At 44.8% G+C, this 21,070-nt stretch overlaps 1 protein-coding gene across 3 annotated transcripts in view; it reads left to right on the plus strand.

Moving 5' to 3' along the window:
- Positions 1-21,070, plus strand: part of TYK2 (tyrosine kinase 2) — a 114,188-nt gene that overhangs the window by 74,933 nt on the left and 18,185 nt on the right. For all 3 annotated transcript variants that reach the window (XM_068274388.1, XM_068274390.1, XM_068274389.1), the window contains exons 13-20: positions 4,362-4,532; positions 6,300-6,387; positions 10,278-10,405; positions 13,468-13,603; positions 16,517-16,668; positions 16,773-16,923; positions 18,295-18,392; positions 20,785-20,977. In XM_068274388.1, the coding sequence (XP_068130489.1) occupies positions 4,362-4,532; positions 6,300-6,387; positions 10,278-10,405; positions 13,468-13,603; positions 16,517-16,668; positions 16,773-16,923; positions 18,295-18,392; positions 20,785-20,977 (1,117 nt within the window). The remainder of the gene's footprint in view (positions 1-4,361; positions 4,533-6,299; positions 6,388-10,277; positions 10,406-13,467; positions 13,604-16,516; positions 16,669-16,772; positions 16,924-18,294; positions 18,393-20,784; positions 20,978-21,070) is intronic.

Raw genomic sequence — 21,070 nt, forward strand, 5'->3', positions numbered from 1 at the left:
AAGGGGTACATACAGTGGGTTGCAAAAGTATTCGGCCCCCTTGATGTTTTCCACATTTTGTCACATTGTTGCCACAAACCTGCATTGATTTTATTGGAATTCCACGTGAAAGACCAATACAAAGTGGTGTACATGTGAGAAGTGGATCGAAAATCATACATCATTCCAAACATTTTTTACAAATAAATAACTGCAAAGTGGGGTGTGCGTAATTGTTCGGCCCCCTGAGTCAATACTTTGTAGAACCACCTTTTTCTGCAATTACAGCTGCCAGTCTTTTAGGGTATGTCTCTACCAGCTTTGCACATCTAGAGACTGAAATCCTTGCCCATTCTTCTTTGCAAAACAGCTCCAGCTCAGTCAGATTAGATGGACAGCGTTTGTGAACAGCAGTTTTCAGATCTTGCCGCAGATTCTCGATTGGATTTAGATCTGGACTTTTAATGGGCCATTCTAACACATAGATATGTTTTTGTTTTCAACCATTCCATTGTTGCCCTGGCTTTATATTTAGGGTCATTGTCCTGCTGGAAGGTGAACCTCCGCCCCAGTCTCAAGTCTTTTGCAGTCTCCAAGAGGTTTTCTTCCAAGTTTGCCCTGTATTTGGCTCCATCCATCTTCCCATCATCTCTGACCAGCTTCCCTGTCCCTGCTGAAGAGATGCACCCCCCGAGCATGATGCTGCCACCACCATATTTGACAGTGGAGATGGTGTGTTCAGAGTGATGTGCAGTGTTAGTTTTCCGACACACATAGCGTTTTGCATTTTGACCAAAAAGTTCCATTTTGGTCTCATCTGACCAGAGCACCTTCTTCCACATGGTTGCTGTGTCCCCCACATGGCTTGTGGCAAACTGCAAACGGGACTTCTTATGCTTTCTGTTAACAATGCTTTTCTTCTTGCCACTCTTCCATAAAGGCCAACTTTGTACAGTGCATGACTAATAGTTTTCCTATGGACAGAGTCTCCCACCTGAGCTGTAGATCTCTGCAGCTCGTCCAGAATCACCATGGGCCTCTTGACTGAATTTCTGATCAGCGCTCTCCTTGTTTGGCCTGTGAGTTTAGGTGGACGGCCATGCCTTGGTAGGTTTACAGTTGTGCCATATTCCTTCCATTTCTGAATGATCGCTTGAACAGTGCTCCGTGAGATGTTCAAGGCTTTGGAAATCTTTTTGTAGCCTAAGCCTGCTTTACATTTCTCAATAACTCGATCCCTGACCTGTTTTGTGTGTTCTTTGGACTTCACGGTGTTGTTGCTCCCAATATTCTCTTAGACAACCTCTGAGGCCCTCACAGAGCAGCTGTATTTGTACTGACATTGGATTACACACAGGTGCACTCTATTTAGTCATTAGCACTCATCAGGCAATGTCTATAGGCAACTGACTGCCCTCAGATGAAAGGGGGACGAATAATTATGCACACCCCACATGCAGTTATTTACTTGTCAAAAATGTTTGGAATCATGTATGATTTTCATTTCACTTCTCACATGTACACCACTTTGTATTGGTCTTTCATGTGGAATTCCAATAAAATTGATTCATGTTTGTGGCAGTAATGTGACAAAATGTGGAAAACTTCAAGGGCGCTGAATACTTTTGCAGCCCACTGTATAGTGAGACAACAATAATTTTTACTGTGTAAAAACAAAAACCTACCCTCAGTCAGTAAAACCTCTAGCAGAGTTTCAGCCATTCAAGTCAGAGCTGAGACTGATTGCAAGTCCAAAGTCTTGTATTCATGCTAGGTGGAAGTCTGTGAAAATAAACAAAAAAAGACAAATCTCCCAATAATCATTCAAAAATATAGCTGGAAAATGCCTGTTGTGTGTTTGCTATGGCTTAACCTTATCATCAGTAGTTCATTGTACATCATTTACTTGTACCAACTTCCATCTAGCATGTGTACAAGACTTAAGTCTAGTAGCCCACACAAGTAAAAGGGGCACTATGGTGAAAAATTGTAAATTTTAAAATATGTGCAAAATAAACAAATTAGAAGTATGTTTTTTTTTTTTTCTTTTTTTTTTCCCAGAGTAAAATGGGCCATAAATTACTTTTCTCTTATGTTGCTGTCACGTACAGTAGGTAGTAGAAATCTGACAGAAGCGACAGGTTTTGGACTAGTCCATCGTTGGGGGGATTCTTAGGGATTTATTTATTTTCAAAAGCACTTAGCGAATGGCAGTTGCTCTGTCCAACTGCCAAAAAACTGTGTAGCGAGCGGGGAAGCTGGCCAGCATCATTGTTTAAAGGGAAGGTTTACGGACATGTTTAAAAAAAATTAAAATACTAATCCACTTACCTGGGGCTTCCTCCAGCCCGTGGCAGGCAGGACGTCCCTCCACGCCATTCCGGAGGCTCCCGGTCGTCTCTGGTGGCTCACCCGACCTTGCCGGACTGGCTTACAGGTCGGGCTCTTGTGCGCTCCAACGTGCCTCTCATGTGGTTGCGCTGACGTCATTGGACGTCCTCCAGGCTGTACTGCGCAGGCACAGTAGTTCTGCGCCTGCACAGTACAGTCCGTAGAACGTCCGATGACCTCAGCGCGACCGCGTGAGACGCACGTTGGAGCGCAAGGAGAAGTCCGACCAGGAAGCCGGCCTGGCCAGATCGGGTGAGCCACCGGAGAAGACCGGGAGCCTCCGGAGCGGCATCGAGGGCACGTCCTGCCTGCCATAGGCTGGAGGAATCCCCAGGTAAGTGGATTAGTATTTTTATTTTTTTAAACATGTCCGTGAATCTTCCCTTTAAATCCTTTTTAGGGAATATCTTTATAGAGAATAAAAGCCTTGCTGAGAATCCGCTATGAAGAGAAGGACTAGTCCAAAACCTGTCATTTCTGTCAGATTTCTACTACCTAATGTAAGTGACAGCAATGTAGGAGAAAAGTAATTTATGGCTTATTTTACTCTGGAAAAACGTACTTATTTGTCTTGCACATATTTTAAATTTTACAATTTTTCGCCATAGTGCCCCTTTAAAGAGGAACTGTAGTGAAAATAGTGTAATGAATAAAATTGCTTATTTTATATAATTTTTTTACAATACAGTATTAATGACTTATTTAGTCAGTGTTTGTCCATTATGATTTGCAGTCTTAAATTTATCACAGGTGGTGACATCTTTCAGGTGCAGCTCTGCAATGAAAATAATGCCTTCTCTCCCAGAATGCTCTGGGCGGAGAGTTCTGCATAGCTAAGCAGCTTAGGCTAATCATCATTGAGAGGGCAGAGCTATAATACAGCAATATATAGATATAGGAAGTGTTTCTGATGCTGAGACCAGGATTACTTTAAAATTGGGTATCTTGAATAATTTATTGCATTCTACTATATGTCACTACTGTGCCTCTTTAAAGAGTAACTGTCAGGCATAAAATTCATAATCTATGCTCTATTAAAAACTGTTAAGTAAGTAAAAAAGATGCTAGCAAGGCAATTCTAAAGTTTAAAATCAACTCACTTTTTTTTTTTAATAGATTATTAGTCCCCAGGCTCTTCTGTCGTACGCTGGCCGTAGAAGCGAACTTGTAATGCATGCTAATTCAGCCTGATAGGCTGAAGCCTCTGTCCCTCACCTCTGCTCTTCTCTGATTGGCCGCCTGTTGTTTAGCTGCTTGCAGCTGCTAGGGTGCAGAGAGGGGGGCCAGAAGCTGTCCTCCGTCACTGATCTCGGCCCCCCTCCTGCTGTGTGCCTCTCTCTGCACTCCTGCTGCATTCCCCCTCGCCCCGCATCCCCCCCTCGCCCTGCATCCCTCCTGACATCTCCTCTCTTCCCCGCACTAAAGCTCAGCGAAGCGGGGAGGAGTAAATGCAGTGCGCACAGACTCGCCTCCATATGGTTCCACGGGCTGGAGTTCCCCTCTATCCACTCTGCACTACCGCCGGCGGTACTGCAGAGTGTATAGACGGAAACTCCAGCACGTGCAACCATATGGAGGTGAGTCTGTGCGCACTGCTTTTATTCCTCCCCGCTTCGCTGAGTAATAGTGCTGGTAGGAGAGGAGATGCAGGGCGAGGGGGGATGCCGAAGCCTGTGGAACCCAAGATGGCCCCTGCCATGGACAGAATTCTGTCCATTTCCCAATATAAAATACACAGCATTAAAAACGTGTACAGGGAAATACATCTCTAAAGCAAGTACAGCAAGTAAGTAACTGCTTAAATATGTGTTTTTTTTTTCCTCTGGCATAGTATGGCTGATAGTTGTTCTTTAAGGAGGGATATACAGGTTTTTTTTTGTGCCAGTGGCTTTATGACCCAGATCCCCCGTTATGTCGGATCTCCTGTTTTCCTTACATAATAGATATTATGCCACTTGAGATGTTATCAGTAACTGTTTCTCTCCTCACAGAAATCCCATTTGGGTCAAGGGACCCGAACAAATATTTATGAGGGGGTTCTGATGGTGACCAGCAGTGGTGAGGACGACCTGGAATACGAATCAAGTGAGATGAACAACAACTCGCGGGATCTACGAGTGGTCCTGAAAGTGCTGGATCCCAGCCACCAAGACATAGCACTGGTGAGCAGCCAGTATTTCTCACATCACCTCATGTGGATGGTCCGCTTTGTGATCTGGCCCTGTTCACACTAGCAAAAAAACAAAACAAAGAACAGACCTGTTCACACATCCTGTGATATTTATAGGAGACTTAATCACAGATCAGCATATGCGCTTGTTCAAACGGGTCTCCCTTCATCGATCAACTTCCCCCTAGATGAGGCTCAAAACAAAATCGCGTATTCCAGTTTGATGCAAATAATAATTGCCTATCACTGACACCTCTAAGTGCAAAGATTAGTGCACCCCTCCACACTCTGTGTTTGCACCAGTGTCACTGAATAGAATGCAGGCTTACCAGATACAAATGCTGACCATGCCGGACCAGCTCACAGCACTATGACCAATATCAATCACCAAGTTTACAGAACTGGATTACGCTATAGTCTGTCTGATTTTGTTTTGAGCCTCATCTAGGGGGAAGTTGATCGATGAAGGGAGACCCGTTTGAGCAAGCGCATATGCTGATCTGTGATTAAGTCAGCCACTAACGTCGGTGAGCATGTTTTGTACTATGTATGATCGCGATTCATAAACTGCAAGAATTATTGGACTGTTTATATGTGAAATACTGTGGGACATTTTCTATGTATATGGGGTGTGAGCGCTGTACAGACTCTGCACTTTTCTAATATTGTTTAGGCTGGTGATACTCCCCATACTGTGTAGCGATCCATCCAAGCTCTTAATATATATTGAGAATAATATTAGAATTTACTAGTGAACACTGGGAATATACATTTAGGAGGAGCACTCATACCACTTTATAATTTATAATATTATGATCAATGAGATGTTAATTTTTCCATCTTGATTCAATTTATCTTACACTTATCATGCAGCTTGGAGTTGGTATCAATTTGGATTGGCCTAATTCCTAGTTGCATACCAATTCTAAAAAGAATGTTTACACTGGAAAACATTGCTTTCTTGTCATTAGAGATGGTCATTGAATTGTTGTGAGTATACCGCTGTTGGGAGTAGAGATACTGTTTATAGGTCTATGGATTACAAGAAACATTGGACAGAACTGGAACCTCATACATCGTTTTAGCCTGGGATCAGGTAGCTTGTTGCACCAGTTCATTGATCCTTCCTCTTGCCGGGTAGGGGTGGTTTTTCAGATGTGTTCATGCCCTGCCAAGTGACATGACTGTTAGCCAACCCATTCTCCAATGCAGTCTGCAGTATAGACATGCAGGAGGCGTGGCTACCACATTTCCTGTTCTTGAATCTGGCAGCACAGTGACCTAGTGGTTAGCTCTCTCGCCTTGCAGTGCTGGGTTCCTGGTTCGAATCCCAGCCAGGGCACTATCTGCACAGCGTTTGTATGTTCTCCCCGTGTCTTGTGTGGGTTTCCTCACACATCCCAAAAACAATACAGATAAGTTAATTGGCTAAATTGGCTCTAGACTACGATACATACACTACACGATGCATACATGGACATATGACTATGGTAGATTGTGAGCCCCTCTTACGGACAGTTAAGTGACAAGACAGTACACTCTGTACAGTGCTGCGTAAGATGACGGCGCTATATACATGCTAAATAATAATAATAATAATAATAATCAGGATGTACAGATGTGATCATTGCAGAGAGTATGGTATGGCTGTCTACCTTAGCAGATTATGTGCAGACACCAGTTATTCTAGTTATTTTGCTATGTTTCTGCTTTGCTCTTCCCCTTCCAACAATTTTTTCCTTACTGTCTTTCATTTTAGGCTTTCTTTGAGACCGCAAGCCTGATGAGCCAAGTGTCTCACATCCACCTGGTGTTTGTCCATGGAGTCTGTGTGCGAGAGTCTGAGAGTAAGTAACCATGGCAGCGACCAAGGTTCTCATATCTCAAGGCCAGTTTTACACCTGATTTTTTGCGTTGCTTTGGGATTCGATGCTCCTGCAGCATCCCGCTGCAATGCAAAAAAAATGACCCTGCGGCAGAGTTTGCCGACAAGGTCGTATGCATAGTGCCGCCCCCAGCTCAGTGATGTACTCCCTGCTGGACACAGAGTATGTCACTGGGATTCCCATTGGTCCGCGCATATGTGCCACGATGCACCATGCTCTGCCGTTTACACATAGTGCGTCACCCATAGACTTCCATTAACCCAAACACTTTGCGTTAAACACGATGCTTGAGGTACCACGCTGTTGCCCTTGTGTCGGATCAATACTTCCAGTGCCCAGCAAAGGACAGCAAGAAGTCTCCATAGACTTTCATTGCTTTTGCGGCCCCTTGTAGCAAAAAGGGTAATGCAATGCAGGTTTACCCTGCTAGTGTAAATGGGCCTAAAGATCTTCGCATCCTATACATTCCTAGTGGTTTGGGTCTCCCCAAGCTGCTTGGGTATTTTGTTGTACTGGTCCAAGCCCTATCCCATACAGCCATATCAATCCTGTCATGTACTGATGAGGGCCAGAAGCCCGAAACAGGCTGTCTACGTGTGGGGTTGATGTGGCTGTGTAATATTTACAGCTATAGGCTTGCTATACACCAGCGGTTCTGGATGCTAGCCTGGCTTATAGGGGCTTAAAGAGACACTGAAGCGAGAATAAATCTCGCTTCAGTGCTTATATTTAGCAGGGACATGTGTGCCCCTGCTAAAACGCCGCTATCCCGCGGCTAAACGGGGCTCCCTTACCCCCCAAATCCCCCCCCCCCCCCTGCAAAATCTACGACCAACTTGGTCGTAGATTTTGCTGCTGTTGAGGCAAGGCTAACGGACGCAGCCCTGCCTCTCAGCGTGTCTATCAGCGGCGCATCGCCGTCTCTCCCCCGCCCCTCTCAGCGAAGGAAGACTGCGAGGGGCGGGGGAGAGGCGGAGATACGCGCTGACAGACACGCGTGAGGCAGGGCTGCGGCGGTTATCCCTGCCTCTATGCGGAAGAGATCCCCGGGAACAACGGAGGGGATTTGGGGGGGGTAAGGGACCCCCGTTTAGCCGCGTGATAGCGACGTTTTAGCAGGAGCACACATGCCCCTGCTGAATATGAGCTCTGCAGCGAGATTTATTCTCGCTTCAGACTCTCTTTAAAGAGATAATTTGCATATTCAGTAGTGGTACATTGTGGGTAAGCACAAATGTTCACTTAGGCCTGGTGCACACCAGAGGTGTTTTATCCTATGTGTCTGTGCACACTGGAGCAATGAGGTTTTGTAAAAAAAAAAACCATAGCATTACATTGGGAAGAGCTTTTAGAGGTTTCAAAAGTTCTTCCCAATGTAATGCTGTTGTTTTTTTTTTTTTACAAAACCTCATTGCTCCAGTGTGCACAGACACATAGGATAACATTAGCAGCAGATTTAAAAACTCAAAACGCTCAGAAAAACTCCTCTGGTGTGCACCAGGCCTTAAAGCTGAATTATTGCAAGTTTCCTTTAGTTTTAAAAAGACAAATCACACCAAGCAGAGGCCTTAAAGAGTAACTGCACCTTAGTACCAGCCCTGGCGTATCATAAGTGATGCAATTGTTTGTATTATTGATTTTGTTCCCTTTCACATAGAACCCCATGCCTGCAGTGGAAACTTTACTATGAAATATAAAGGTATTTGTACACTGGCAGATTAATTCACTTTAATTGAATCTACTAGAAATTGATGCTACAAACAATGCCCGATCTATCAAATTCTTTTTATTTTTTTATTTGGGCCAAAATCAACCAAATTGGTTGATCGCTCTGGATGGAAGATATCGCTTGATTGGTGGAGAGTTGGGTGAATTATCACTAGCCAGTTAGATCAGATCCGATGGGATTGGTTAGTAGTAATTAGCCTGCTGTTAATGGGGACATTAAAAGATTTAGTAATCTCACGTTTTGATTGACCAAACATTATAATTATTATTTCGTTATTTAGTAACAATATGATCAGAGGAGTGTGTCCAGTGTTGGTGCTTCTAGTGTTTAGGTTACTTGAGTGTTTTTCTTCTGATAGCGCACAGGTGGGTAAAGAGAGCCCAGAGCTACTGATTATGGAGTATTCCTGGCATGCACTTAAAGCAGACCTTAAGGCCCCGTTCACACTGCACGCGTTTCCAGCCGCGTTTTGGAAACGCGTGCAGGTGGCCGACACGCACGACATCAGACATTGCATAGAGTGCAATGTCTGATGTTCACACTGCATGCGTTCCGGACCTGTGCGGTCCGGGAACGCATGCTGCATGCATTTTTTGTAAAAACGCATGGCTGTCCCATTCACTTTTCAGTGATGGGATCAGCCACGCAACGCACACAAACGCGGATGACGTGCGTTTGTACGCGTTGCGGTCCGCACGCGTTCCGCACGCATGGCCATCCGCGTTTGTGATGTGAACGGGGCCTAAGATGAATAAAAAAAGTTTAACTTACCCGAGGCTTCTGCCATCCCCCTCCAGCCTGTCCACACGCGGTTTCCAAACGATCCTTCGTTCCCCCACCTTGGCTCACTTTGGTTCACGCCCATTTGTAAGTTGACCACTGTGCCCATAAGTGGACACTCGCCTCCTCGTACACGCTTGCGTGGCCAGGAGTGTCTTGCGCAGGCTCAGTACCAGAAAATCTCTACAGCGCCTGCGCAGTATGCTCCCAGTGACTAGAGCATGAACGAGGACATGCGCGGGCGCAGTGGACAGCGACTATCAGAAGCGAAAATTAGCCGCGGCGGGGAAACGGAGGATTGTTTGGTAACTTCCGAATGCTGGCATTGCATTTTATTGCATAGCTACTGTATTTATATATTAAAATCTATTGAGTGATCACTTCTCAGTTGCACACATACTAGAAGTAGAGAGGGGTCAGTTTCTATACTTTGCTAATGTTTACTAAATGTATCTGACAAAGGGATGTAAACAAAAGATAATGAGCATGATTCACAAAGCTTTTTCAACTGTTTTCACCTTATCTATGTTACATGTTTAAGCTACCAGAGAGCTAAAATATAATATAATTAATATAAGAAAAGGAATAATGAAATAAAGTTAATCAGGATTATTTTGCTTGTAAATGCCCTGAAAGGTTATTTAAAGAGAACCTGAGGTGGGTTTGTGAAATCAATATTAGTGCACAGAGGCACATTCTGCATACAATCACCAGCCTCTGTGTCCTTTTATCCTGTCTCCAGCCGCACCCCCACCCCCCTTCCCGGCTTTGCTGTCCGCATTATAAAAACTGTCAGGCTAGCAACATGCAGATTGTCGCTATTCTGCTGTTTACATTCAGGCTGACACTCAGTGCTGCTCCCCCGCCTCCTGCATAGCTCCGCTCCCCACCTGTGTCCCTTCCCTCCTGCCTCTGTAAGCCGATTGGACGAAGCTTACAGAGGCGGGGAGGGAAGGAACACAGGCGGGGAGCCGTGCTATACAGGAGGTGGGGGAGCGGCGGTGAGTGGCAGCCTGAAGGTAAACCGCAGACCAGCGACAATCTGCGCTAGCCTGGCGATTTTTGTAATTGGGGACAACAGAGCATGGGGGGGAGGCTGGAGGCAGAATAAAAGGACACAGAGGATGGTGATTATGTGCAAAATGTGCCTCTGTGCCCTAATATTGATTTCACAAACCCACTAAGTGTTTGAATGCTGTTCTGCTACCAGTGTTTTTTTTCTGGTAGTAACTTTTTTTTTGCTATAAAAAAAATCTTTTAGAGCAAAGAGGAAGTGCTGAGTTTCATACCACTTTAATTTGATCTGATGCACATCCATATTTGTCTGCTTCCCTCCTATCAGATATCATGGTGGAGGCATTTGTTGAACACGGTCCCCTGGATGTCTGCTTACGCAAAGATAAACACTTGATCACGGCGGGATGGAAGTTCACCGTGGCCACGCAGCTCGCCAGCGCCTTGAGTTATCTGGTATGGACCTTGACAGGGTACATCTTATGAAACTGGGGTGCTCCAAAGCGATCATTCACACTTGTTTTACCTGTGGGTTATTAAGAGCACATTTTCTTTATTTTGTATTTTCTTTATTTTTTTCTTTAACAATGAAAACCATTTAAAATTCTGTGCTTTGGTTTTCAATGTCAACTGCATTTAAATAGCCAGGTGCTGTCTGGGAGTGGCCCCTTGGCATTTCTTGTGTTTGTACTCTTGGGGAGAAGGTGGGCGTGGTCTTCCTGGAGGTGAGGGCACTTGGGGAATAGTGATGACTATGTCAAAGCAGAAGCATGTGAACAGTTTGGTCAGGTGATAGATATGCAAGTCTCTGATTTGTTAGTCATGATCATGTGTTAATGCAGGATGTGATCACAGCAAATCGGAGCTTTTCAAATCTGTCAGCTGATCAAGCAAATCACATGTGGTTCTCCTAGACATGACCACCACAATTGGTTGGGCTTGCCTGCACTGCCCCCACCCCCTTGAGATGTAGCTTGCAGGTGATGGTCTTAGGCAGTGTGAGCGCTTGGGACCCTGCCTGTACTGCTTACCTCTGTTTGAAGTTAGAGCAAGCAACTTACAGGTTATGTAGCTCACAATTCAATTCACATAGTGGTTAGAAGGGGGTATGAGTCAACCTGCATGTGGTGTCCCTGCTAAAACATGTATGTGAAACTAATGTCTCTTTCTAGGACAGAGGAGATAATTGAATTGGTTCAGCCCTTGCTAGAGTTGGTACTGCAGGTGTAGTTTCACTGGGGGAAATATATCAACAGTGTCTGAGACAAAATATTGGTAGGTTTTTAGAAATCGGTGCAGAACTGTCTCAGACATGCTAAGAAATCACTAGATAGTGAAGATTCCTTCTTAAACTAGTAAAATTGGAGGAGCTAGGAAGATCTTTCAGACAGTGCAGTGTATGAGGGGAATTGATGTTGCTGAGGTAACCAATACATCTGCTGTATTGATACTAGCAGGCTCTGAGGAGGAATTCAGCAGGGGGGAGGAGCACCACACAAATCATGTCTAGCCTGCACTATCTGTAGAACTGCTATCAAGCACTTCTTAATCTGCAGCATTTTAGGGATGGATTTGCACTTTTCTTAACTGTAGTGCACCTCTAGAAATTCACGCTAAACTACCGCTATTACCTAGGATTTAAGAAGGTTCTTATTATCATGCAGAACTGTTCCCCTGCTGGTTAGAATAGTTTAAGAAGAAAAACTGTCAGTAATGCATTGATAAATCTGGCCCACTACTAAAGAAAGACATTTCTTTGTTACAGCTGTTACAAGTCCTGCAATCAATCTGCAGTGTATCTACTTCCTGATTTCATGGAAGCAGACAGCGGGTTAACATCCTCTGTTTATAAATTAGCTGCTGTGCCGTAGCAGAGGAGATTCCTGAATGGACACAGCTGAGAGATCAAATTATGGTGGTGATTAGTCACAGTTGAAGGGCAATTAGACAGGCTAAACTCTCTAAATACATACAGGATGCATTTCTCTGTTTTCCTTCTATCCTGCAGAAGAGTTCAGAACCCTTCAGGTCCACTTTACATTTTGCTGACAGGCTTACTCCGCAGACCATTTAAACAGCCAGGTGCTGCCTAGGATTGAACACTTGCTATTTCTTAAGGTCCGTACACACGCCGGACTGGAGGCAACGACGGGTCCGTCGTCACCTCCCGCTGGGTGGTCGTTCCAGCGATAGTCCGGCGTGTGTACAGTCTGTCGGCGGACTGACACGGCTGTTTCTGAGCGATCTGCCGGGTGGATCGCTCAGAAACAGCCGTATCAGTCTACAGACAGACTGTACACCCGCCAGACTATCTCTGGAACGCCCACCCAGCGGGAGGTGACGACGGACCCGTCGTTGCCTCCAGTCCGGCGTGTGCACGGACCTTAAGAGATGGGACGAATCCTAACTTTCCTTGAATCTGTATCTGAAAAGATTCTCGATTTTCTTGAATCTTTTGAATTTCGAATCTAACAAATTGTTATGTACAGGGTTTGTTAGATTTGAGATTCAAGAACATAGAGAATCTTTTTGGATTTGAATTCAGGGAAATTTGGATTATTTTTGAGTTTGTATAGTGTTTGTGTAGGGCATCTGCGTGCGGCACGTTTACCTGATGCTAAATGCTTTTCTGCAACTGAGCATTTTGAGCCCTATTGGGTACACAGGGGGAGATTTATCAACGCATTACCAACAGTTTGTTCTTCTTAATCTGTTATAACCAGCAGTTCTGTATAAGAACCTTCTTAAATCCTAGGTAATAGTGGCAGTTTAGCGTGTATTTCTAGAGCTGCACTACAGTTAATAAAAGTGCAAATCCATTCCTAAACTGGCGCAGAATAAGAAGTGCTTGATAGCAGTTATACAGAATAAAACTGCAGGCTAGACATGATTGCAGAGTGCAGGCTAGACATGATTTGCGATGTGCCCCTCCCCCCTGCTGAATTCCTCATCAGAGCCTGCTGCTATCAATACAGCAGGTGTGTTGGTTACCTCAGCATTAGCCCCTCACACACTGCACTGTCTGAGAGACCTTCCTAGCTCCTCCTATTTTACAACAGTTTTAGAAGGAATCTGCACCATCTAATGATTTCTTAAGATGCCTGAGACAGTTCTGCACGGATTTCTAAAAACCTACCAATACTTTGTCTCAGGCACTGTTGATAAATCTGGCCCACAAAACTGCCGAATGCACCTGCTGCGGAATGTAGCGAATCAGGAATTTCGATCAACCACAACATTCACATAGTTACTTTGGTACATTCATTGGTAAAAGATGCTAAATGCATTGAGATGAACAATCCCATTCACCTCAATGTGAGCATCAGTCCGTCCTGGCGGTTAACGACTTGCGCAGATGCCCCATGTGAACCAGCCCTTACACCTTCAGCATGCATCATTTGATAAGTAAGCAGAACAATGCTGGAAAGGAGTCTGGGATATTTCTGTGCTGCTACAGGTATGATGGCTGTGCCATGTGTTGAGTTAATTAGCTGATTTCTTTTTGTGTTTTTCTATAGGAGGATAAACACTTGGTCCACGGGAATGTTTGTGCCAAGAATATTCTGCTGGCCAGGAAAGGTCTGGAAGAAGGAGCTTCTCCATTCATAAAACTCAGTGACCCCGGTGTGTCCTTCACAGTGCTGTCCCGAGAAGGTATGGAAAGGAATAGAACAGGGGTCAGGAACCTTTTTGGCTGAGAGAACCATAAACGTCACATAGTTTAAAATGTAATTCTGTGAGAGCCATACAATGTTTCAAACTGGGACAGTGTGCGTGCACAGCAGAGGGCTCGCGTCCCTGTTGCCATGGTGATGTGCACACAGTTGATCCTTCGGGCAGCAGAAGCGTCAGATACGTCTTCAGCTTCTCTTGGGTTTCATCAACATCAGCAAATTACCCGAGAGCCAGATAGAAATACCAACTAACAGCTTGTACAATTAGCTAGCTGACTTGGGGGTTGATTCACTTTGTGGGACGAGATCCCCACACTTTGGCCCAGTAGGCTGCCTGTCAAGTGATAGGCAGCTTATTGGATCAATCACAGTGCAGGGATATCATCCCAAAAGTTACTGGACCTGACAGGGTCCTGGGTGGGACAGTTTGAGAGGCCGTTGGTTTTGGGGGGAGCGCGAGTAAGTTAGTAGTGCATGCTACAGCATGCCTACTTTGAAAGTTTTACTTGCGCTGTCACACTAAGATGCGCTGCTTGAGCAGTGTAACTTAATGAATTAACCCCTAACCGTGAGCCAGATGTAGTCATCAAAAGAGCCACATCTGGCTCCTGAGCCCAGGGCCGGATTTCTGGCAAGGCCACATAGGCCATGGCCTAGGGCACCAGAAATTTAGGGGCGGCTCAGTGAGGGGCAGTAAAGCTGTTTTATGCAGCCATCCCTATACACAAAGACAGAGTTAACCTTTGAACTCTCTATCCTGTACTTGTTTCGTCCCTGCAAGACCTGTAAGCTCTTTTCTGCAGGTACACATAAACCTAACTCTCATGGTGACACCATGGGTCCATCATTAACGAGATGGCAATCATAACATAAAAGTTCTTAAGGAAAACATAATTTATAATCTATACACATATTACTAAAATAGTTATTGTCTGTGACATCCAATGATGGAAAGTAAGGAGAATTCTCATTGTGGCACACAGAGATAACAACCATACAGCCAGTATCGTTGGCCTTGGGCGGTAAAAAGTACAAATCCGGCCCTGCCTGAGCCATAGGTTCCCTACCCCTGGAATAGAGGATGGTTTATTGAAGTAGAAATTAATTGTCCCAGTGACTTGGTTTTTTAACCATTTAGCAGCCAATTTATGTAGAGACTTGCAAGTGCTCTAGGCCAATTTATTTTTGCACATTTTTTTTATTTCAGATTTGTTACATTTACTTGCTAGTAATTAGTACTGTTGTAATGTGTATTTATGGCCACTTGTCACTAGGGGGCAGCGTGAGACAGTAACAAAAAACTTCTGCTTTCAGTTTCTATATTTTGTACTAGCAGAGAGACCTCAAAACATTCTAAGAATTCCACTTCCTTGTTCACTCACTGGCTGCCTCCTCCTTCCTTCGGCATCTCCACCAATGCATGCGATGTTATCATGAAATTATTCATTACCGTTGCCTTTTCACAGTTTTGTGCCCCTGCTGCACTCTTTCTCTGTCTGGAATCAAGGCAATTTTCCCTTTCTGAATAAAAACTGAACTTGTACATTTGTTGTATGTCATACTTTTTTTTCTGTACTGAAAATGAGCAGCATCTCCAACCACTGCCAGTGCCTGTAAGGCAGGAGTCACACTTGTCTGTTTTTCTGTTTTCTGCATAGGAAAACGGAGTACCAATGTTAGACAATAAGCTACTTCACAGTTGATAAACTTGCATAACTTGCATGTTTTTTACCTGCAGAAAAACTACATTATTATTTATATAGCGCCAATATCTTCCGCAGTGCTGTACAGAGTATATTGTCTTGTCACTTAACTGTCTCTCAGAGGGGCTCACAATCTAATTCCTACCACAGTCATATGTCTATGTATGTTTCGTGTAGTGTATGTATTAGGCTGCACAGTGGCGTAGTGGTTAGCGCTTTCGCCTTGCAGCGCTGGGTCCCCGGTTCGTATCCTAGCCAGGTCAACATCTGCAAGGAGTTTGTATGTTCTCCCTGTGTCTACGTGGGTTTCCTCTGGGCACTCCGGTTTCCTCACACACCCCAAAAACATACAGATAAGTTAATTGGCTTCCCCCTAAAATTGGCCCTAGACTATGATATATGCACTACACGATATAGACATAGGAGAATGGTAGGGACTAGATTGTGAGCCCCTCTGTGGGACAGTTAGTGACAAGACAATATATTATGTACAGCGCTGCGTAATATGTCGGCGCTATATAAATACTTAAATAATACATTTATTGTAGTCTAGGGCCAATTTAGGGGGAAGCCAATTAACTTATCTGTATGTTTTTGGGATGTGGGAGCAAACCGGTTTGCCTGGAGGAAACCCCAACACAGTCACGTTGAGAACATACAAACTCCTTGCAGATAGTGCCCCGGCTAGTATTTGAACCAAGAACCCAGCGCTGCAAAGCTGGAGTGCTAACCACTACACCATTGTGCTGACAGCAATGCTGCGCTTCCAGTAAATTCATGCAGAGAACCGCACACAGAAAACTGATTAGACAAGTGTGATTCCAGCCTAAAAATAAAGTTACATAAAATAGAAAAAAGAGTCCTATTCTCCCAGAGTCATAGCGGCTGCCCAACACCGAACAGAATTGTGTTTTGGAATGAATCTAGGCTGACCCGAGCCTCTGCATTGGTGCAGAGGTCTGTGTGTGTGACACCAGTTGGTATGCCCTCACCTCCAGTACACAGAGGGGCAAGCTGCACAGGCAGTTAGGAGGGTTAATAACGAAGCAGCATAGCAAGTAAAGCTGCCCAGGAGGCCCCTGCATTGCAGATTATCAGCTGGACATCTCGGCTCTGTATAAGTAAGATGTATTATGCTAATTGTTTATTGTTATATTGCAGTAATTCTGAGTATACTACTTTCTCTGCAGAGCGAGTGGATCGGATCCCGTGGATCGCACCAGAGTGCGTCCGAAATGCCTCCAGTCTCAGCACCGCCGCTGACAAGTGGAGTTTTGGAACCACTTTACTAGAAATCTGTTTTAATGGAGAAGTCCCGCTAAAAGAAAGAACACCCCCAGAGGTAACAAGACCTTCCTGCACAATGAAAGGCTGGCACTGGGTGATCCTGCTTTCTACGCCATGAGGTTGTGCAGATGTAGATCTGTCTTTATTCTCTCTCTGCAGAAAGAACGTTTCTATGAAAAGGAGCTGGGACTTCCAGAGCCATCCTGCAAGGAGCTGGCCGACTTGGTTCGACAATGTCACAATTACAACTCCTCAGGAAGGCCGTCCTTCCGGACTATCCTCCGTGAGCTGACACAACTGCAGCCCAAAGGTGAATGAGGGCAAAGCATCATGGGAGTTTGGTCAACATGGTTTTACTGTTATACTGTGACAGGTCTACTGGTATTAAATTCTGCTTTACTGACAACAATTCTGGTGGGACGGTTTCAGGTTTTGTTTTTTTTTTTGGATTGCTATACAACTTTTCAACCTTTAATGAATATGAAATAAAGTGACATTTCAGTAAGTTCAATTTCACTTTGTAACCTTGACAACAGTACTGTGTACTCTGTTTGTTTGGAGTATTGTTGTCATGGGATGTACCTGAAACTTCCACTTTACAGCAGGAGTAGTTACAAATAACAATAGCTTTTGCTCTATTAAATAAACATTTGTACAAATCTAGGGGCTATTTCTGTTTGTAACACTATAGAGTGGCTGTGCTTTATATATACAGAAAAGCAAAGTAGCATGTTTCTCTGAAAATAAGAGACTGTCTTATATTAATTTTTCATTCAAAATATGTGCTAGGGCTTATTTTAGGGGAGGTCTTATATTTTTTGGAAGTAGCCAGATCCCCTCTAGTATATAGCCAGATTCCTCAGTATATAGCCAGATCTCCCCAAAGTATATAGCCAAATCCCCTAGTATATTAGCCAGTGTAAGTAGCACCCCCCCCCCCCCCAACCACCAACCCCGTCTTCCCCCCCCCCCTCCCTGCTGCTGCTTCTGCTACCTGATTTACCTCTCCTTCTCCTGGCCCCAGAAAACAGGACAGCCCTGTAGCTAACGCTGTGCATTATTGAGCTCTTAGATCAGGGGTGAAGGCAGCTAAAGTTGTACAGTAAAAGCGCCACCCTATACAGGAAGTAAACAGAAATCACTTCCTGTATACGGGCTCTGTTACTGTTCAATTTTAGCTGCTTTCACCGCTGATCTAAGATCTTAATTATGCACAGCACTAGCCGCAGTTAGGTCTTATTTTCGGCTGATGGCTTATATTTCAAGCACACTTGAAATATAAGATAGGTCTTATTTTCGGGGGAGGTCTTATTTTAGGGAAAAGACGGTAGTCAAGATGAAATAACGTTTGCCAACTGATTCTTGCAACATACATGAGATAAACCAAGTTTTTTTTTCTTTTTCTTTACAAGAGTAAAGTTTACCTTTAAAGATAACACTATTTGAGCTAACTGTGCCTGATTTATACTTGCCTGGGGCTTCCTCCAGCTCCAAGTGGATCGTGGTCTCCCTCATCGTCCTCCTCGGCTCGCTCCCCCAGAGAAAGCTCTGATAGTTTGACTAGTTGGGGCTCTTCTGCGCATGCGCGTGCCGGACGCACATGTGCCCTTGTTGCCTTACCATTACCATGCAACCTGAAATATTTCCTGTTTTGTAATTGCATTGTTTGTTTTATCTGAAGATCTTCCCGACATTGATTCCATCAACCCCGATTCCTCGGCGGCGGACCCCACAGTGTTCCAGAAGAGATACCTGAAAAAGATCAGAGAACTGGGAGAGGTATTTGCTATTTTCCTGCTTTTTGCCCACATGGTGGCTAGCAGTACTCTCTCTATTGTTTGAACCCTTTCCACTCCATACTCCCGCATCCCCTGCGCTTCTAGCTGCCTTTCAGTGCATAAAATAAGCGTTTCCAATCAGTGGTTGATTCTGATCAAATATTTATTTGGATTATTTTTTTATTTCCTGTTAAACACCTCTAACATGTATACCTACCTGTAAATTCTGTTTAGCCAATTGCACTACTTTCCGCCAGTGTGTCTGGTGAAAATTGAGCTCAGGAACTGGGCAGTGCTGCTACTCTGCCTACAATGATTATTATAAAAAGCTCCTGTCAGTGTTCAAATAAATGTGTTTTAAATCTGAATGCTGTACATATGGCTAACTATACACAGTTCTTCCGTATAATGCTGTGATTGAGGTAGCTTTATACAGTCCATCTAGAGCAGGGGTAGGGAACCTATGGCTCTGGAGCCAGACGTGGCTCTTTTGATGGCTACATCTGGCTCACAGACAAATCCGTAGGGGTTGATTCACTAAGCTACACTGCTCAAAGCAGCGCAGCTTAGTGTGGCAGCGCAAATACAATTTTCAAAGTAGTGCACGCTACTGCTCTAGCGCTACTCAAGCTACGCCAAAACAAACCGCTGCTCCAATTGCTCCACTCTGGACTGTCAGGTCCAGTGACTTTTTAGAACGAGATCCCCGCCCTTTGATTGGCCCAATAGGCTGCCTGTCACTTGGAGGATCTCGTTCTACAAAGTAAATCATCCCTCAAGTCAGCTAGCTAATTGTACAAGCAGTTATTCAGTATTTCTCCTGTCTGGCTCTCTGGAAAATTTCTGATGTTGCTGTCCGAAACCCAAGAGAAGCTGAAGACGTGTCTGACACTTCCGCTACCCGGTGGATCAACTGTATACACATCACCATGGCAACATGGACGTGAGCCCTACCGTCCCAGTTTGAAACCTATTGTATGGCTCTCAGGGAATTACATTTTAAAATATGTGTAGTTTACGGCTCTCTCAGCCAAAAAGGTTCCTGACCCCTGATCTAGAGTGAACATAGTCAGCGGCCTGACCCGCCTGTTGTGTAGGGCACTTCAGCGTACAAGTCAGGACCTGCTGATTAGACTGTGCAGAGAAGCAGCACATCTATGAGTCATCACTGTGACCTGCCATCCTGTAAAGGAGGTGAGAAGATTTTCAGCATAGTGCTACTTCCACTAAAGATCTGAGAGCTGCTGATTGCGGAGCAGACTTTTCAGCGCAGGAAGATTTGAGCGCAGCCAGCGCCATTATAAGCTGTAATAGGAAATATGGCTATAGCGGCGCACACTGAGTAACTTCGGAGCCGTCAGAAGACAGAGCTGAAGTTACTTTTAAAACACTATAAGGGCTCTTTTCCACTATGAAATGCGATTGCGATCGCGATTCCGATCGCAATCGCGTTTCAATTTCCACCATGCGGTTGCGATTGAGCTACTATACTCATTATAGTCCAGCTCAATCGCATACAAAACGCGGCAGGACAACGATTGCGCTTTTACCAAAATCGCATCGCAATCGGATCGCACTAATGGAAATTGCTGCTGCAGTTTCCATTAGTTTATTGTACCTTGCGATTTGCGATCAGATGCAAATCGCAAATCGCAGGCTAGTGGAAAAAGGCCCTAATTCTGCCTCCAGCTACAGCTGGAAGCTGAATTATATAATTCCCCACCATCCACGTGGACCTGGAGGGGGAATAGTAATTAACTTCGCTGGGAACTTGTGCAGCAGCAAGATAAACCATACCGGCTGTATCCTGCGCCCAAGTCTCCCGGCACCGATTTCATATGTATGCGCTGATTGGGGAATTGCAGGAGAAAGGTTGAGGTTCTTACTACTTTTTTTTTTTTTAACCTTTCAGTTCACTACATACTACACTGTACTAACACTAAACTAACACTTCCATACTGCACCTTATCCTGCCGCCGCGCTCCTCTCTCCCTCACTTCTGTCCCGTGAAAGCCGACACGCTCCTCTTCTTATCCTGGAGCTGGAGATGTACGGGGACACATCGGCCGACTGCTGCTATACACTCCAGGACCTCTGTACTTGTCCCATACTTTCACACTGTAACCAAGCCTCACACGGCCGCCGTGTCCCCATACATCACCAGCTCCAGGATAAGAACCGAAGAGGAACGCATCGGCATCCACGGGACCAGAGCTTATAGCGGCAGGATCTGTAAGCGCTCCCTGCGCACTCTGCACTTCTTTTTTAACATATGTTCGGAACATAAGGTACACCGACTTTTTTCCCCACAGAAGTGGGTTTTATGGTGTCCCCTATGCATAGGTTCAGCATTAAACATTACAGCATCTGACTGTGATCTTCCTGTCACACAGGGCCATTTTGGCAAGGTCAGCCTCTACTGCTATGACCCCAATAACGATGGCACAGGGGAGATGGTGGCTGTGAAATCTCTGAAGTCTGGATGCAGCCAACAACTGGAGACCAGCTGGAAAGGGGAGATTAAAATACTGAAGACACTTTACCATGAAAACATTGTCAAATACAAGGGCTGCTGCAGTGAGCAAGGTAAGGTGCACTTCTGTCCAGGAACAAGTGTGATCTCTTGCCATCTGCTTTTCTGCTGATCAGTAAGGTCTAAATTACCTGAAACTTATCTTT

Source organism: Hyperolius riggenbachi, chromosome 3 (assembly GCF_040937935.1).
Source record: "Hyperolius riggenbachi isolate aHypRig1 chromosome 3, aHypRig1.pri, whole genome shotgun sequence".
NCBI lineage: Eukaryota > Metazoa > Chordata > Amphibia > Anura > Hyperoliidae > Hyperolius > Hyperolius riggenbachi.